This window comes from Podarcis filfolensis (assembly GCF_964270895.1).
Source record: "Podarcis filfolensis genome assembly, chromosome: 2".
Lineage (NCBI taxonomy): Eukaryota > Metazoa > Chordata > Lepidosauria > Squamata > Lacertidae > Podarcis > Podarcis filfolensis.
In genome coordinates, this window is record NC_139605.1 from 101,482,793 (window position 1) to 101,497,176 (window position 14,384).

The window sequence follows — 14,384 nt, forward strand, 5'->3', positions numbered from 1 at the left end:
TTATCTTTTCTTATTGCGGGAGCAGTGTTTATGTGTGTTCATTCTAACACGGCTTTTCAGAGACGAGAAAAGAGGTCATGTGTTTTATCTTCAGAAAAGGACTGCATCAAAACATTGTGTATGGGAGAAGCCTTTGTTGTTTGCGTTGCTTCCTGGGTTTCTTTGTCAAAGGAAAGTCAAGAGTTCATGAGCACATGTGGAAGGGAGACAGGAAGCCATTCCAATAGTCCTGCTAGGCTGGGCAGCTGTTTACATCAGCATCACAGTGTGACGTAGTTGTAGATCAATCCTTTCCACTTCAAGCAGCAAAGAGGATAGCAGAATGGTGCTCCTTTAAATTAGAGGGGGCAATAGCAATTTTTTAAAATTTATTAAAGAATTTCAACATACCAAATTATCAAACCATATAATCACATACATTATTTCTCCCCCTTTCTCCCCCTCCCAACCCTCCCCCCCCGACCACAAACTTCCCTCAACTCCTCTCTCTGATTTCTCTGCACATATTATTCTCTGCATGTTATAAAATTGTACTTATCCTTACATTATCTATCCATCATATTATCAACCAATGAATTTGTGTATGTTTATTCAAAACCTGCCAGGGAGTCCAATTCATTTTGTTGTCTTTTTAAATAATTTGTTAAAAGTTCCCATTCCTACTTGAAGTCACAGTTGTCCTTCTCACAATTTATAAGTCAATTTGGCCAGTTCTGCATAATCCATCAATTTCTCTTGCCACTGTTCTTTCGTCAGGATTTCCTCATTCATCCATCCTTATTCTATCAAGACTCTTGCCGCTGTTGTAGCATACATAAATAAATTCTTTATTTTCCTTGGCAGGTCTTGTCCTACAATCCCTAACAAAAATGCTTCTGGTTTTTTTACAAATGTTGTTTTAAACATTTTTTCAATTCATTGTATATCATTTCCCAATTTTTTTTAACTTCTCTACACTCCCACCACATATGATAAAAAGTGCCTTCTTTTTCTTTACATTTCCAACAAGTGTTTGAGCCGGTTTTGTACATTTTTGCTATCTGTACCAGTGTTATATACCATCTATACATCATTTTCATGTAATTTTCTTTCAGGAGGGAACAGTCTGTAAATTTTAAATCTATTTTCCAGTTTTTCCCAGTCCTCAAATTGTATATCATGTCCTATTGGGCCATAGCAATTCTGACACACACACCCATTCTCTAGAAACTCCCGCCACTGCCCACCAATCATGCTTTGTGTACCAATCACATGCCCCACATTAGCCATGCATGGTAATGGCAGAATGATGCTAACCTAGCCAGCAAACATACAATAGACAATTGCTGTAAACTGATCTCTACGCCGCAGACCACCATGGCAAAGCAAGAAGGAATCTACTGGTAACAGACACTGATAACTATTCCCTGCAGACAGGTGTTTGAATCTCCTTGTAGCACAAAGATAATCTGGAACAACCCCCTTTTTCCATGGAAGCAAGGCACGACCTTTCTATCACAACGTTCAGCTAACTCTGTAACTCAACTGGAAATAAATATCCATAGAGATAGGGGTAGATGAGAACGTCACTTTTAAGCAAACGGATATATTTTTGCATCTTTCCAATTATGATATGGATCAGAATGTAATTAGCTGACAGATTTGGCTGCATAAACATACCAAACTGCATCCTTTAAATGTGTGTTTAAACATAGAATGTGTTTAGAAATGTGTTGCATGTTGAGATAAAGCACAATATTTGTGTACTTTAGGATCACAAATGTGTTTGAGTACATATTGAAATAGGAATTTTCATATGGCTTATAAAAACAAGAGTAAACAGCGTAGATTTATGGGGAAATGAGTCTGAATGGGTGGGAGGGGCTTACGAATAAACACATGCAGAACTGGCACAGGGCAGAAATAGATTTCTGTGCACGGAGAACTTGCAGGCACCCCAGGAGAAGGTTCAATAAGTGGTACATAACTCAGGAATATGTGAAGGGCTGTAGGCTAACGGAGGAGGTGGGTGGGATTATGCTCCCATAGGGTCCCACAGACACTGCAAACAATAGAGTTGTATCAGGGTTACTGGGAGGGAAGCAAACATTTTGTAAAGTTGAAGACTGTATGTAGCGATGTTCACCTTGGAGCCACAGAAGCTGTTCAGTCTTAAGTTTCTAAGGCAATTTTTTTGTGTGTGTTCCAAATGCTTCATTGTGCTTGGGAGCTAATCTCCCCTCTGATGAGTTACAGATTTGATGTAAGACATTTAATTATTGGCTTCGGCTAAATTTTAACCCCACCGGTCTACTACCTTTAGTATCACAAGATTGTCTTGAGAGCACTTGGACAGTGCCTCAACTTCCATCAGCCCCAGCCAGCATGGCCAATGGTCAGAGATGATGGGAGGAGTAGTTTGCCAATGTCTGGCAAGCCAAAGGTTCCAGCCACTCTAGGTGGCTCCCAACAGAATATTAAAAGCACGATAGAACATCAAACATTAAAAACTTCCCTAAACAGGGCTGCCTTCAGGTGTCTTCTAAAAGTCAGATTGTTGTTTATTTCCTTGACATCTGGTGGGAGGGCACCACTACCGAGAAGGCCCTTTGCCTGGTTCCTGTAAACTCGCTTCTCACAGTGAGGGAACTGCCAGAAGGCCCTCGGAGCTGGACCTCACAACAACTCTCTGTGGTAGGTTAGGCTGAGAGGCAGTGACTGGCCCAAGGTCACCCTTCATGGCCAAATGGGGATTTAGACTTTAGTCTCCCAGGTCCTAGTCTGACTCCTTATCCACTACACCACACAAGTTTCTAAGGTCAGACTGTTTGTAACATGGGCATTCCATGTTTGGAAATATCCCACCGGGCGTGGGGTGAATTGGAGTCTAACCATTTGCTCCCATACCATGGTAGTGATCCAAGTCTACCCCCTGCAAAAAAGGAATCCTATTAGCTAAGAGGAGAAAATATCCTGCACTGTAAGTTCTCCCGGACTTTGTTGGACAAGGTGGAAGAATAGAGCACTGCAAATCTCAAAACTGAAAAGGATATTTTGTTTACTTGTGGGGTGGAGATAACATCTGCATTGTAAATGTTTCAGTGTTGACAGATGAGAAAAGATATTTTAAAATGATCTTAGGTTTATCCCATTCCACAAAGTAAGCAAGCAACAGCAGCCAATGCTTCTTCTGAGATCTTTGCTTTGGCCAAAGTATTTGAAATTATTTTTTTAGGAGGAATTCACATAGGCCATCTACCCTTCATCTGTTTTTTAAGCATCTTCTGTTGCTATAGCAATCCATATCTCTGTTTCTGGAACAGATGGTTTTGTATTTTGTGCTCACAAGAGACAAGTAAATAATTTGCAGCAATTAATACTACATTCTACCACCATCTATTTTACAGCTTTTTGAAGAGAGATGTTATAAAGATCAAAAGGTGGTATCCAACTAAGTTTTACTCAAAGTAGAGCCAGTGAAATGAATAGTCCTAAGTTGGTCATGTCTTTAAATTTTAGTGTGCATACTCTGAGTAGCATCCACTACACCCCAGAGTGCAACTGCTGTCAACATGCATTCATTTGTTTTTGACAATTAGGCATGAGCTAAAGCCACAGGGGGTGATATTTTGCTACAAGTGAGTGAACATTCATCCAGCAATGTCATAAAAATACAGTATAACAGTGCAATCCTATCTATGTAAGTCTACCCAGAAATACATTCAAAGTGCCTTTCTCCCAGGTAAGCGGCTATAGAACTTGATGGGGCTTGCTTCTGAGTGGACATGCCTGGCCCTGTGTTGTTAGTTATTTAGTGGGACACTAGGATATCAGACAATAAGATGCTTTCAGACTAACAACAGCTAAGAAAAGAAAGGGTGTAAAGTCCACAGAAAGTAGGGGTTTTCAAATTGACAGGTATGTGTGGCCATATTTCACAGAGCTTCAGTTCTCAGTGTGGTATAAAAGTCAGTCCTTCTTCCCAGGGGATTCTGGGAATTATTGTCTCTTGGCAACTCTCAGCACCCTTAAACTACAATTCCCAGCATTCTTGGGGGATGGGGAGAGACATGGCTGTGAAAGTGGTACAATTTAAATATGTGGTGTTGCAGATATGGCACTTATTTCTATTCATATGTGAGAAGCATGCAGATTTAAAATAAAAACAAAAACAAAGCAAATTATGAGTCACAAGTGCAGAGAACGTTCTTATACACATGGTGTTATTTTACTAATTTTTATAGGGACGCATTGGCCATATTAACCTTTCTCATGTTATTTCTGCCCATTATATTTTACAGAGATGATTCGTTCTGCCACCCCATTTCCCTTGGTCAGCCTATTCTTCATGTTTATCGGGTTCATTCTCAGCAACATAGGGCATATTCGACCTCACAGAACCATCCTGGCCTTCGTATCTGGGATCTTTTTCATTCTGTCCGGTGAGTTTTAAGAATCTGACATTCTTATTTGCCAACTCCTTAGTCTGCATCTGAAATCCAGTCTTTTGTGTTCACATCTAAGAAAGACGATGGAATCGGGGGGGGGGGGGAACCAATTAAGAAAGTCAGTGTGTGACAGATTTTGATGTTGTATTCTGTCAGCCTGCTCAGCCCCAGCATATGTCACAGTTCTGCATTTGCCTCAGTAGCGTTCATTCCAAGTATCGAACAATCAAACAAATAATAATAATAATAATAATAATAATAATAATAATAATAATAATTTGTATACCACCCTATATCTGCAGGTCTCGGGGCGGTTACAACACAAAAGCACAATATAAAAGCACAAAATGCATAATAAAAGTAAAAACATCTCAGGAATGTGTCATGGCTAGTGTGTCAGACTAGGCCTGAGGAAATCCCGGTTCAAATCCCCACACAACCAAGAAGGTTACTGGGTGGCGTTGAGTCAGTCACTATTTCTCAGCCAAACCTGCCTCACGGTGTTGTTAGAAGGATTAAATGAGTGTGAGGAGAACTGCCTTGAGCTCCCTGGATGAAAGGGAGGACTTAAAACGCAGTAAATAAATCAGCTCCCTTCACCCCAACTAAGTAAATTGGCTAAGATTGATGAGATGCAGCACTTTGGCTAAGTAGATGACTGTCACAAAAAATGTAAAAGGGTGGGTGTCAATGCATTAGCGTTGCCCTTGTTGCGACGCTCCCTGAGGAAAAGCTCTTTATTGAAGCGTGTCTCTGTGTGAGCTCTTTTTCCCAAAGGTTTGCAGCCATTCCATGGAGATCCACTTTTCTCCATGGCCCTGTGGCAGTCGTGCCAGATATTCCAGATAGTAGCACGATTGCTGGAATGGACACACTGCAGAAGATGCTTCTGAAAGGCGATGATTTCACTACAGTCTGTCTCATAGTCCCATTTCTCAGCATTGTTGACAGGCCCTTTGTTTTATTTACCGTATTTTTTGCTCTATAAGACTCACTTTTTCCCTCCTAAAAAGTAAGGGGAAATGTGTGTGCGTCTTATGGAGCGAATGCAGGCTGCGCAGCTATCCCAGAAGCCAGAACAGCAAGAGGGATTGCTGCTTTCACTGCGCAGCGATCCCTCTTGTTGTTCTGGTTTCTGAGATTCAGCATATTTTTTTTCTTGTTTTCCTCCTCCAAAAACTAGGGGCGTCTTATGGTCTGGTGCGTCTTATGGAGCAAAAAATACGGTACTTCCTTTCTTGCGTTTGGAGCCCCCTCCACCTTGAAGATTCATGGCAGCTTGTAAAGACAAAATGGGCAATCATGGCTGCATTGCATTGAACACAGTGGGGCTTACTTCTGAGTAAACATATAGAGATGTGCCCTGGGAATCAATGCAATTTCACCATCCTTTCACCAAACCTGCAAACCCAGCTGGTTTTACCATGTTTCCTAAAAGTGCTCAGGCTTAGATTTCGAAGGACAATTGGAGTCTAGCTCTTGCTAACTGAACCCGATAAAATGAGGTGTGTGCATGTACAATGCACACATGCAAAATATTCTGTGCTGTTTGAACATTCTGCTGAAGCTCCAGACACGGTTTTTTAAAAATCTGGCACAATTCTTTCATCTTATGGTGGCTGGAGTTAACAGGGGATTGCTGGAACTTAGAAATAACCAGCCATCGTGTTTCCATTTGAGAGGAGAAGCTGATGGTTTATTCATAGCATTAAGCGAGTGTTAAACCAGCAGCTGTGAAGGCAGATCTTAAAAGCTTTCTCTCGTATCAAGAGCTTGTAGTTCAGAAGAACCATGTCTGAGAACATAAATATGTTGTTTAATTCAGCATAGGGTGCTCATTTCTCAGTGAGTGACTGCGGTTGCAGCCTCAGGGTAATGGCCAAGATTGTTACCGCAGGTTGCATGTTTCATCTTAGACCAGCGATGGAGTGTAGGGAAGCTGAGAGGGAATATGTTTATTAGATAATAATCTTCCTTCCTCACTTTTGTGAGTATAGCAAAGTGCATCCCTTTGCATCTTAAAAAGGCTAGTTTTAGCCTTATAATTTAACTAATCCACGGTCCTTTAAGGCATACATACTGGATCCTCCTGGTATCTCACCCTTAAAACAATAACCACACAAGACAATCTTGTGAAAGGTAAAAAATAACATTTACTCAGAATACTTGTTGAAGAGCGACAGATACAGCAGCTTTGTTCACGCAGGCTTAAAATGGTAATCAGGTAACAAATACATGCTTTTAGTCCAGTTTAAAATTGATGGCTCAGACTTAGCATATGTTCTCACGTTCCTGGAATGATGATGAGACATCGAGCAAAGAGGAAGTGCCCTGTTCAGGTGAGACTATATGTATGGCTACGGCCTCCCCTGACCGGCACAGTGGGAGTATCTCAGAGTTCTTTCTACAGGAAGAACTCTGAGCTCCTATCTAGCAAACATGCATTCTTGGTTTGACTGCATTTGTAAATATCCTGTTGTGGCCCTCCTAGTATTATTGAACTGCCCCAGGCAGCATTGCCAATGGGCTGCAGGTTCCCCAATCCCCATCCTTGCCATTGAGGAAACTGAATGGGTGCTTTGGAGTCTTACCCTGTGTGTGTGTGTATTTGTTCTAATCTCAAACTTTTCTCCACCCCAGGTTTATCTCTGGTTGTGGGGCTCGTTCTGTACATTTCCAGCATCAACGATGAGATGCTCAACAGAACCAAGGACTCCGAGACTTACTTCACTTATAGATATGGATGGTCGTTTGCTTTTTCTGCCATCTCTTTTCTCCTGACAGAGGTAAAGCTTGGCTGCGAGATCATTAGAAAGCCCTGTGCTAAAGATTCTCTGTGTATTTTGATAGAGAATAATCTCATAATTTTATCTTGATGTGTCAATAGCTGATGCTCAACATCAGTATTTGATATCCAGGGATATTTATCATTCTCTAGCACAGGGGTGTAGTCAGAGGGGCCCCAGCATGGTCTGGCCCAGCACTCCTCTCCTGGTGTCTGAGGAACCCATGCTCACAGAGAGAAGCTCTAGGCCAAGCCATGCTGGCATGGGAGCACCTCCAAGTGCCGCAGCAGCTGGCTGGGCAGCACATGGTTCTTGCACTGCTGTCCCTGGATCCCAGCCTCACGTGAGGCTGGGATCAAGGGGTGCATGGCTTGGAACCAGGGAAGGTAGTGTGAGGAAGGTGCAAGAGCCATACTGCTCAGGACTGTTGTCACTCCAGCATGGAGACAGGCTTTGCCGCTGATCTGACTTGCAGTAGAATTTAGTAAATGATGTATAACCCTCATTCATCAGCCCCCCCCCCCCGGAGGTGAAGTGCGGCCATGTTTCTGGTTCCACCCCCACACATCCATGGGCGATAGGCTTTGGCTATACATTCATACCTTGGGTTAGAGATGCTTCAGGTTGCGCGTTTTCGGGTTATGGACGCACTGAAACTCGGAATTGGTTACTTCCGGGTTTCAGCGCCGAATCACAATCCACACATGCGCAGATGTGGCACTGCGGGTTGCGAACGTGCCTCCCACACGGATCACATTCGCAACCCGAGCATCCACTGTATATCAGTATATCACCCAGGGCTGTTATGAGGGCAGACCACAATGACGGCTTCACTCAGCAGTATATCACTGATGAAACTGCCTCTGCCTCAAGTGCACTGAGGGACAAACCAGCTGCAGCCGGGCACTGGAGGCAGAGGACTCAGGAGCGGTGGCGGTTTCATCAGCAACATACCGCTGAGTGAAGCCATCATCACTGTCTGCCCCTCATAGCAGCAGAGGAAGAAACAAGCTGCATCAGTGAGGCACAATAGAGCATGTTCCTCCCGCTGCTTAGCTGAGGAGTGTGCCAAAAGTTTTAGGGAGCTGTCAGGAGCTCCCCAGCTGAGAGAGTCCAGCTCCTGCTTGCAGCCGAGCTGCTCAGCTGGGGACGTGCGGGTCTGTCACACTGTTCCCTGGCGGGGGAGGGGGGAGGTGGCTGCGTGCCCCCTCAAGGGAGAAGTTTAAAGGAGCCCCCACCTCACCTCCTGCTGGTGGCAGGGTGTAGGCCTCATTAGGCTCCTGCCCTGCCAAGGCAGCCGTGGCTCTCTGATGCTGCCAGGCCCTTGCAGACCCAGCAGCTGCATGTGGAGGAGTGGCGAATCAAACCTGGTTCACCAGATTATGAGTCCACCGCTCTTAACCACTACACCACACTGGCTCTCAGAAAGGAGTCTGGATGCCAATCAGGCCATGGTGGTCTGAGCCTGTGACGAGGGGAGGGAGAAAGAGGCTCAAAGCCGCCCTGTTCCCAAAGGAGGGGGCAGCTGCCAAAGCCTCATGCCTCTCCTCAGTGGGCAGTGGCAGCACTCTCCTCGCTCATCCTCTCAGCTGACCCAGAGGCGGACATCCCTTCACCAACCAAGAGCAGAAGGAGGCACCACCGCAGCCCTGAAGGCTCAGTGTGGCTTGGAGCTTGTAGTGGTGGTACCTTATGCCCTTCCAAAAATCTGGCCCGGCCCACCCTGCTTGGGGTGGGCACATGGGGCAGGACACAGGGCGCCCCCTGCATGCCACAGTCTGGGCGTGGATAGGGGTGGGAAAGCTGCCACCAACTCACCTCACACTCTCCACTCCTGGGCCAAACCTGGTACAGCTCCTTCATATGCCCCGGTGCAGGAGCCATCGTAGGGGTGCCTGGTCATGCTGCTGCACTTATGTCTTGCTTGTGGGCTTTCCAGGGACATCTGGTTGGCCTCTGTGAAAACAGAATGCTATACTAGATGGGCTTTTCTTACGGAACCAGCACCAGTCACTGACATAACCAGTAAATTCCAGATTCCTCCCATCCTCTCCCTGCCACGTTTTACAAAAGCAACACAGAGAAGGAAGCTGACAGCCAGTGCCACCTCCTAGACTTGTGGTAAGGAAGTACACAGGTGAGGGCAGGCCGAGGGAATGCCAAGCTCGATGGGGTAGTGCCCAAATGCACCAGCCTACCCTGTGTTTGCACATGTAGGAAATAACAGATCAGTTGTTCCCTCTGCTCAAAGTTGATGTTCCCCTCTTGCCTACACTGTCACTTGCTTGGATTCTAACCCACCCTCCAAAAACAAGAATGCCTTACCTGTAAACTTGAGGGGGCTGTGGAGCTGCAAGCATCCCTGCTGCAAAGCAGGCCTTCATGCATTTAGAAATCGGAAGTACCTATCTGTTAGGGGACACATAAAAAGAATGGGTTTGTCAGGTCAAAATATGAACAGGCTTGGTTTTTCATAGATTGCTTTTCTTCCAGTTATAAATTCATTGCTTCTTTAAATTACATTTAAATCACAAAGTAGTTGGTGGCAAAACACTGGAATAGGTCTGTCCCTTTCACTGGAAAGAAGTGGAACAGGACCACAGGGTGTGAGAAGGGACATTCAGTGTATAGAAACGAGCATGTCCTCCTCAAAGGTGGGTACATTTGCTCAGGCAGGCATCAGCATCCCCATAATCAATTAACCATGTCTCTTTAGCAAAGGTAAAGGGACCCCTGACCATTAGGTCCAGTCGCAGATGACTCTGGGGTTGTGGCGCTCATCTCGCTTTATTGGCCGAGGGAGCTGGTGTACAGCTTCTGGGTCATGTGGCCAGCATGACTAAGCCGCTTCTGGCGAACCAGAGCAACGCACAGAAACGCCGTTTACCTTCCCGCCGGAGTGGTACCTATTTATCTACTTGCACTTTGATGTGCTTTCGAACTGCTAGGTTGGCAGGAGTAGGACCGAGCAACGGGAGCTCACCCCGTCGCGGCAATTTGAACTGCCGACCTTCTGATTGGCAAGTCCTAGGCTCTGTGGTTTAACCCACAGCGCCACCCGCATCCCCATGTCTCTTTAGAACATCCCATTTTGTTTCCCTTTTAGCCCAAACTCCATACATTCCTCCACTGCCTGGTGCAATTGACAGGCGGAGGATGTGGTCTCACAGTACATTTCTGGACTGTAGGCTTACCACCTTCAAGTCACAAGCAGAACCACAGAGAAATTATGTAAGCTAGGCCTCCTTATTTATGCTAAGAAGCATTAGCATTATGCAAAGAATACAGCAGCAGAAATCCTGTTCCTGTGAAGTCCTGTGTTGCATATAATTCTGCACAATGGCTTAAGTAACACCAGGATAACAGGAAGCGAAACATGTGCTTTCCTTTCACCAACTCAAAGACTCCTGATCCCAGTGCAGCAGCTTCCATTGGCACTGTTGTCCCAGTGGTTTCTGCCAGCTCCTCTTTGGAGCAGTTTTGCTTCATAACAGTGGCTTGAGCGCTCTGGTAGTGGGGGGATAGAGTGGAGGAAAGAGCCACTCAGACTATGCTCCCCACAGAGCGTGCTGTGATGTCCTTTCACTGTTGGCAAATGAGTACTGGCCATAACGTATAGTCAAAGGGGAGGATTGCACATTCCCAGAGAGAAGATGAAGACCATTTGACTTACCAGCCAAAGAAGATCCGCCTGCACTACAGACTGAAATAATATGTTGGGACAAGATGTTCAGTTATAACAACTCCAGCTGGGAGTGATATTTCTGAAGTATTAATGCATGCAAAAATTCTGCATGTCAAATCCCCCAGCAGCCTCACAACCAAAACACACTCCTACCCTCAGAGGGACATCATATGATATAAGGAAGCTACCTTATATTACTGCTGCCTTGAGTCCCATCAGGGAAAAGGGAGGGGAATCAAAGAACCATAGACCTGTGGAGCTGGGATCATTCTAGTCCAACCCCCTGCAATGCAAGACTGCGCAGGTGTCCCATATGGGGATTGAACTTGTGACCTTGGTGTTATCAGCACCATACCCTAACCAACTGAGCTATCTTAATAATAATAAGACATTGAGTCAGACTATTGGACCATCTAGCACAGTCTTGTCTATGCTACCCAGGGTTCCTAACAGGGGTCATTCCCAGCCTTACCGGGAGTGGCCAGAGATTGAATATAGACCCTTCTACCTGCAAAGCAAAGCAAAAAATAATAATTTGCAAGGCAAAAAATATAGACCCTTCTACCTGCAAAGCAAAGGGACGCGGGTGGCACTGTGGGTTAAACCACAGAGCCTAGGACTTGCCAATCAGAAGGTCAGCGGTTCGAATCCCCACTACGGGGTGAGCTCCCGTTTCTTGGTCCCAGCTCCTGCCAACCTAGCAGTTCGAAAGCACGTCAAAATGCAAGTAGATAAATAGGTATCGCTCCGGAGGGAAGGTAAACGGCGTTTCCGTGCACTGCTCTGGTTCGCCAGAAGCAGCTTAGTCATGCTGGCGACATGACTCGGAAGCTGTACACCGGCTCCCTCGGCCAATAAAGCAACATGAGCACTGCAACCCCAGCGTCGGTCACAACTGGACCTAATGGTCAGGGGTCTCTTTACCTTTTTACCTGCAAAGCAGTTTCTGTACCACGGAGCTACAGACCTCCCTCAAACGCTAAGGCAGCAGCATCCCACAAGGTCCAGAGTGGGGATATTTCATGGTTGGTTTGCCTGTCTGGCTCATCAGCATGTCACATCCTGTCAGAACATTAGAACAGCAACCCCAGTCCTTCCGACAACTCGAGCAATGCCTTTGTTTTTGCTCTCCTTTCCAGAGCGCAGGTGTCATGTCTGTCTACCTGTTCATGAAGAGATATACCGCAGAGGAGATGTACAGACCTCATCCTGGCTTCTACCGCCCACGGCTTAGCAACTGCTCCGACTACTCTGGCCAGTTCCTCCACCCGGATGCCTGGGTTCGTGGACGCAGCCCTTCCGACATCTCCAGCGATGCATCTCTCCAGATGAACAGTAGTTACCCTGCTCTACTGAAATGTCCGGATTATGACCAGATGTCGTCCTCTCCATGTTGAATCGAAAGTAACTCCTTCGCCTTTTAGGAATGAAAACCTGGTGGAGGCTGTTGTGTCCTCAGTATGTACTTTTTTAAAAATAAATAAAAAGCCCACTCTTACAGGACAATCCCTCTCCATTTATACAATTAGTGAATAATATTAATTCTTACCTAGAGTTTAAACGGGTTCCCGCAGCGATGCACATATGCATATCCAGAAAACTACAGTGGAAATTTTGATCCTGCAGCTAGTCCATATGCCCAGATCTCTTGGAGTCACAAGATAGTGTGGAAAAGATACAGGATCGTACCCAGCGGAAGCTTGAGACCAGAAAGATACTTGTAGGGTTTTCGTAAAGGCAACCTGTGATAAGCAACAAAGATTTGCGGATTAGAATATGTTCATTGTAAAACATTACCAGAATAAGATGTAAATGTCCATTCCTAGTGAATGATCGTAAGAAAACTGCAGATTGGTGCCATTGTCTTCAAGCTGGAAGGTAGAATTTTAGAATTAACTAAAAGTACTTCCCCTTGGCAGTATTTCATTATGAATTGAGGTTGGGGTTTTCATTAGGAACCAGACAATTATCCCTCACCAATTATCCCTTTCCATCCCGGTGAGGCTAGTCCTCAATCCAATTTGATAACTTCACGACAAACCCTCTGACATTGCAGTTCAACACATTGAAATAAGGTGCCTGGTGCTCTACACGTGTAAACACAATCTATTCTTCTGATATCAGACTGAAAATATAGGCTCTGAAGTAATAAAGGATCCAAATATAATTTGGCTCATAATACGTGGTCTTAGAGCTGAGTGAATAGGGGATATGATAATTTATGCCCTGCAAAAACCAAGCCCAAAGGCTTCATTCCATCAATCAGCTTTAGTTTATTTTGCTATTTTCCTTTCTTTGGGAAACCCACTGCAGTGGAAGTGCTTGTATGATAACTGGCGCCTCAGGGGATTGATTGGGTCATGTTGGCATTCAGCTCTGCCTGTAAATAAAGTATACAGAAAAGAAAAGTTCATATCTGTATGTTGTATCATGCGTATATTATGGCTAGATTGTTCAGAGAACTGCAGTCAAATGTACAGAATACAGTAAGCTGATTTGCTGCTCTGAAAAACATAAGTGTACAAAATTCTATGTAAATGCCAGTTTTTGTTTCCACTCTGAAGTTATCCTGAGTTGTAATCAAAAAGAATCCAGACTTTCAGTCTGTTTGCAACATATTTGTAAAAATTAATTATGGTAAAAAATAAAATAATGACAAAGATTCCGAAAACACTCAAGCCATTGCAGCTGGGATGACTGTTCTCATTGAATAACACAGGATCGTGAACAAATACACATATTGGAGCTGGTATACTTTTTGATCTTACATGCCCAGTATTTCCTTCCTTACTAGATGTGCCAGTTGCTGGTGTTAAATTTGTCTCTGTATGTAATAATGAAATATCCACCAATTTTACTTCCAAGATTCCAAGTTTTCCATCTCAGATTGTGGAATTGAAATGTGAAATTAATTGTTCTGTCTTAAGGGTAAAGGGGCCCCTGACCATTAGGTCTAGTCGTGACCGGCTCTGGGGTTGCGGCGCTGATCTCATTTTATTGGCCGAGGGACCCGGCGTACAGCTTCCGGGTCATGTGGCCAGTATGACCAAGCTGCTTCTGGATAACCAGAGCAGTGTACGGAAACGCCGTTTACCTTCCCACTGGAGCGGTACCTATTTATCTACTTGCACTTTGACATGCTTTTGAACTGCTAGGTTGGCAGGAGCAGGGACAGAGCAACGGGAACTCACCCGGTCGCAGGGATTCGAACCGCCAACCTTCTGATCGGCAAGTCCTAGGCTCTGTGGTTTAACCCACAGCGCCACCCGCATCCCTCTAAACTCATGTGCAATGGAGTCCTGCCCCCTCCCCCAAAGCTAAAATCCCACTGATCAGATATTTGGTGGGGAAGTGTGAGCAGGGGGATTAATTCGCCACACACACACCCTTCCTCCAAACAGCCAGATTTTACCTTTTAGAAAGGAGCTCTGTACATGCATTTCTGGCTACTGAATTGGCGAGTGGAACACCGTGCACAGTACATGT

General features: G+C 45.0%; 2 protein-coding genes and 1 long non-coding RNA gene across 6 annotated transcripts in view; 1 reads left to right on the forward strand and 2 right to left on the reverse strand.

Moving 5' to 3' along the window:
• CACNG5 (calcium voltage-gated channel auxiliary subunit gamma 5) overlaps positions 1–13,571 on the forward strand; it is a 63,072-nt gene extending 49,501 nt beyond the window's left edge. For both annotated transcript variants that reach the window (XM_083598978.1, XM_083598979.1), the window contains 3 exons: positions 4,281–4,421; positions 7,068–7,213; positions 12,038–13,571. In XM_083598978.1, coding sequence (XP_083455104.1) covers positions 4,281–4,421; positions 7,068–7,213; positions 12,038–12,295 — 545 coding nt within the window. In that variant the 3' untranslated portion in view covers positions 12,296–13,571. The remainder of the gene's footprint in view (positions 1–4,280; positions 4,422–7,067; positions 7,214–12,037) is intronic.
• The window catches only part of APOH (apolipoprotein H), a 351,268-nt gene that overhangs the window by 308,927 nt on the left and 27,957 nt on the right, over positions 1–14,384 (reverse strand). The gene's annotated exons all lie outside the window — the stretch shown is intronic.
• Positions 8–12,580, reverse strand: LOC310755728. 3 transcript variants are annotated; one of them, XR_014544477.1, is made up of 4 exons: positions 12,448–12,580; positions 9,539–9,622; positions 7,629–9,169; positions 6,561–7,530 (listed from the first exon to the last, which is right to left on the reverse strand). It is a non-coding gene; the product is annotated as an uncharacterized lncRNA (long non-coding RNA). The 3 variants fall into 3 exon arrangements; XR_014544476.1 differs by lacking the exon at positions 6,561–7,530 and adding an exon at positions 8–331 and having other exon boundaries at positions 9,032–9,622; XR_014544478.1 differs by having other exon boundaries at positions 7,629–9,622.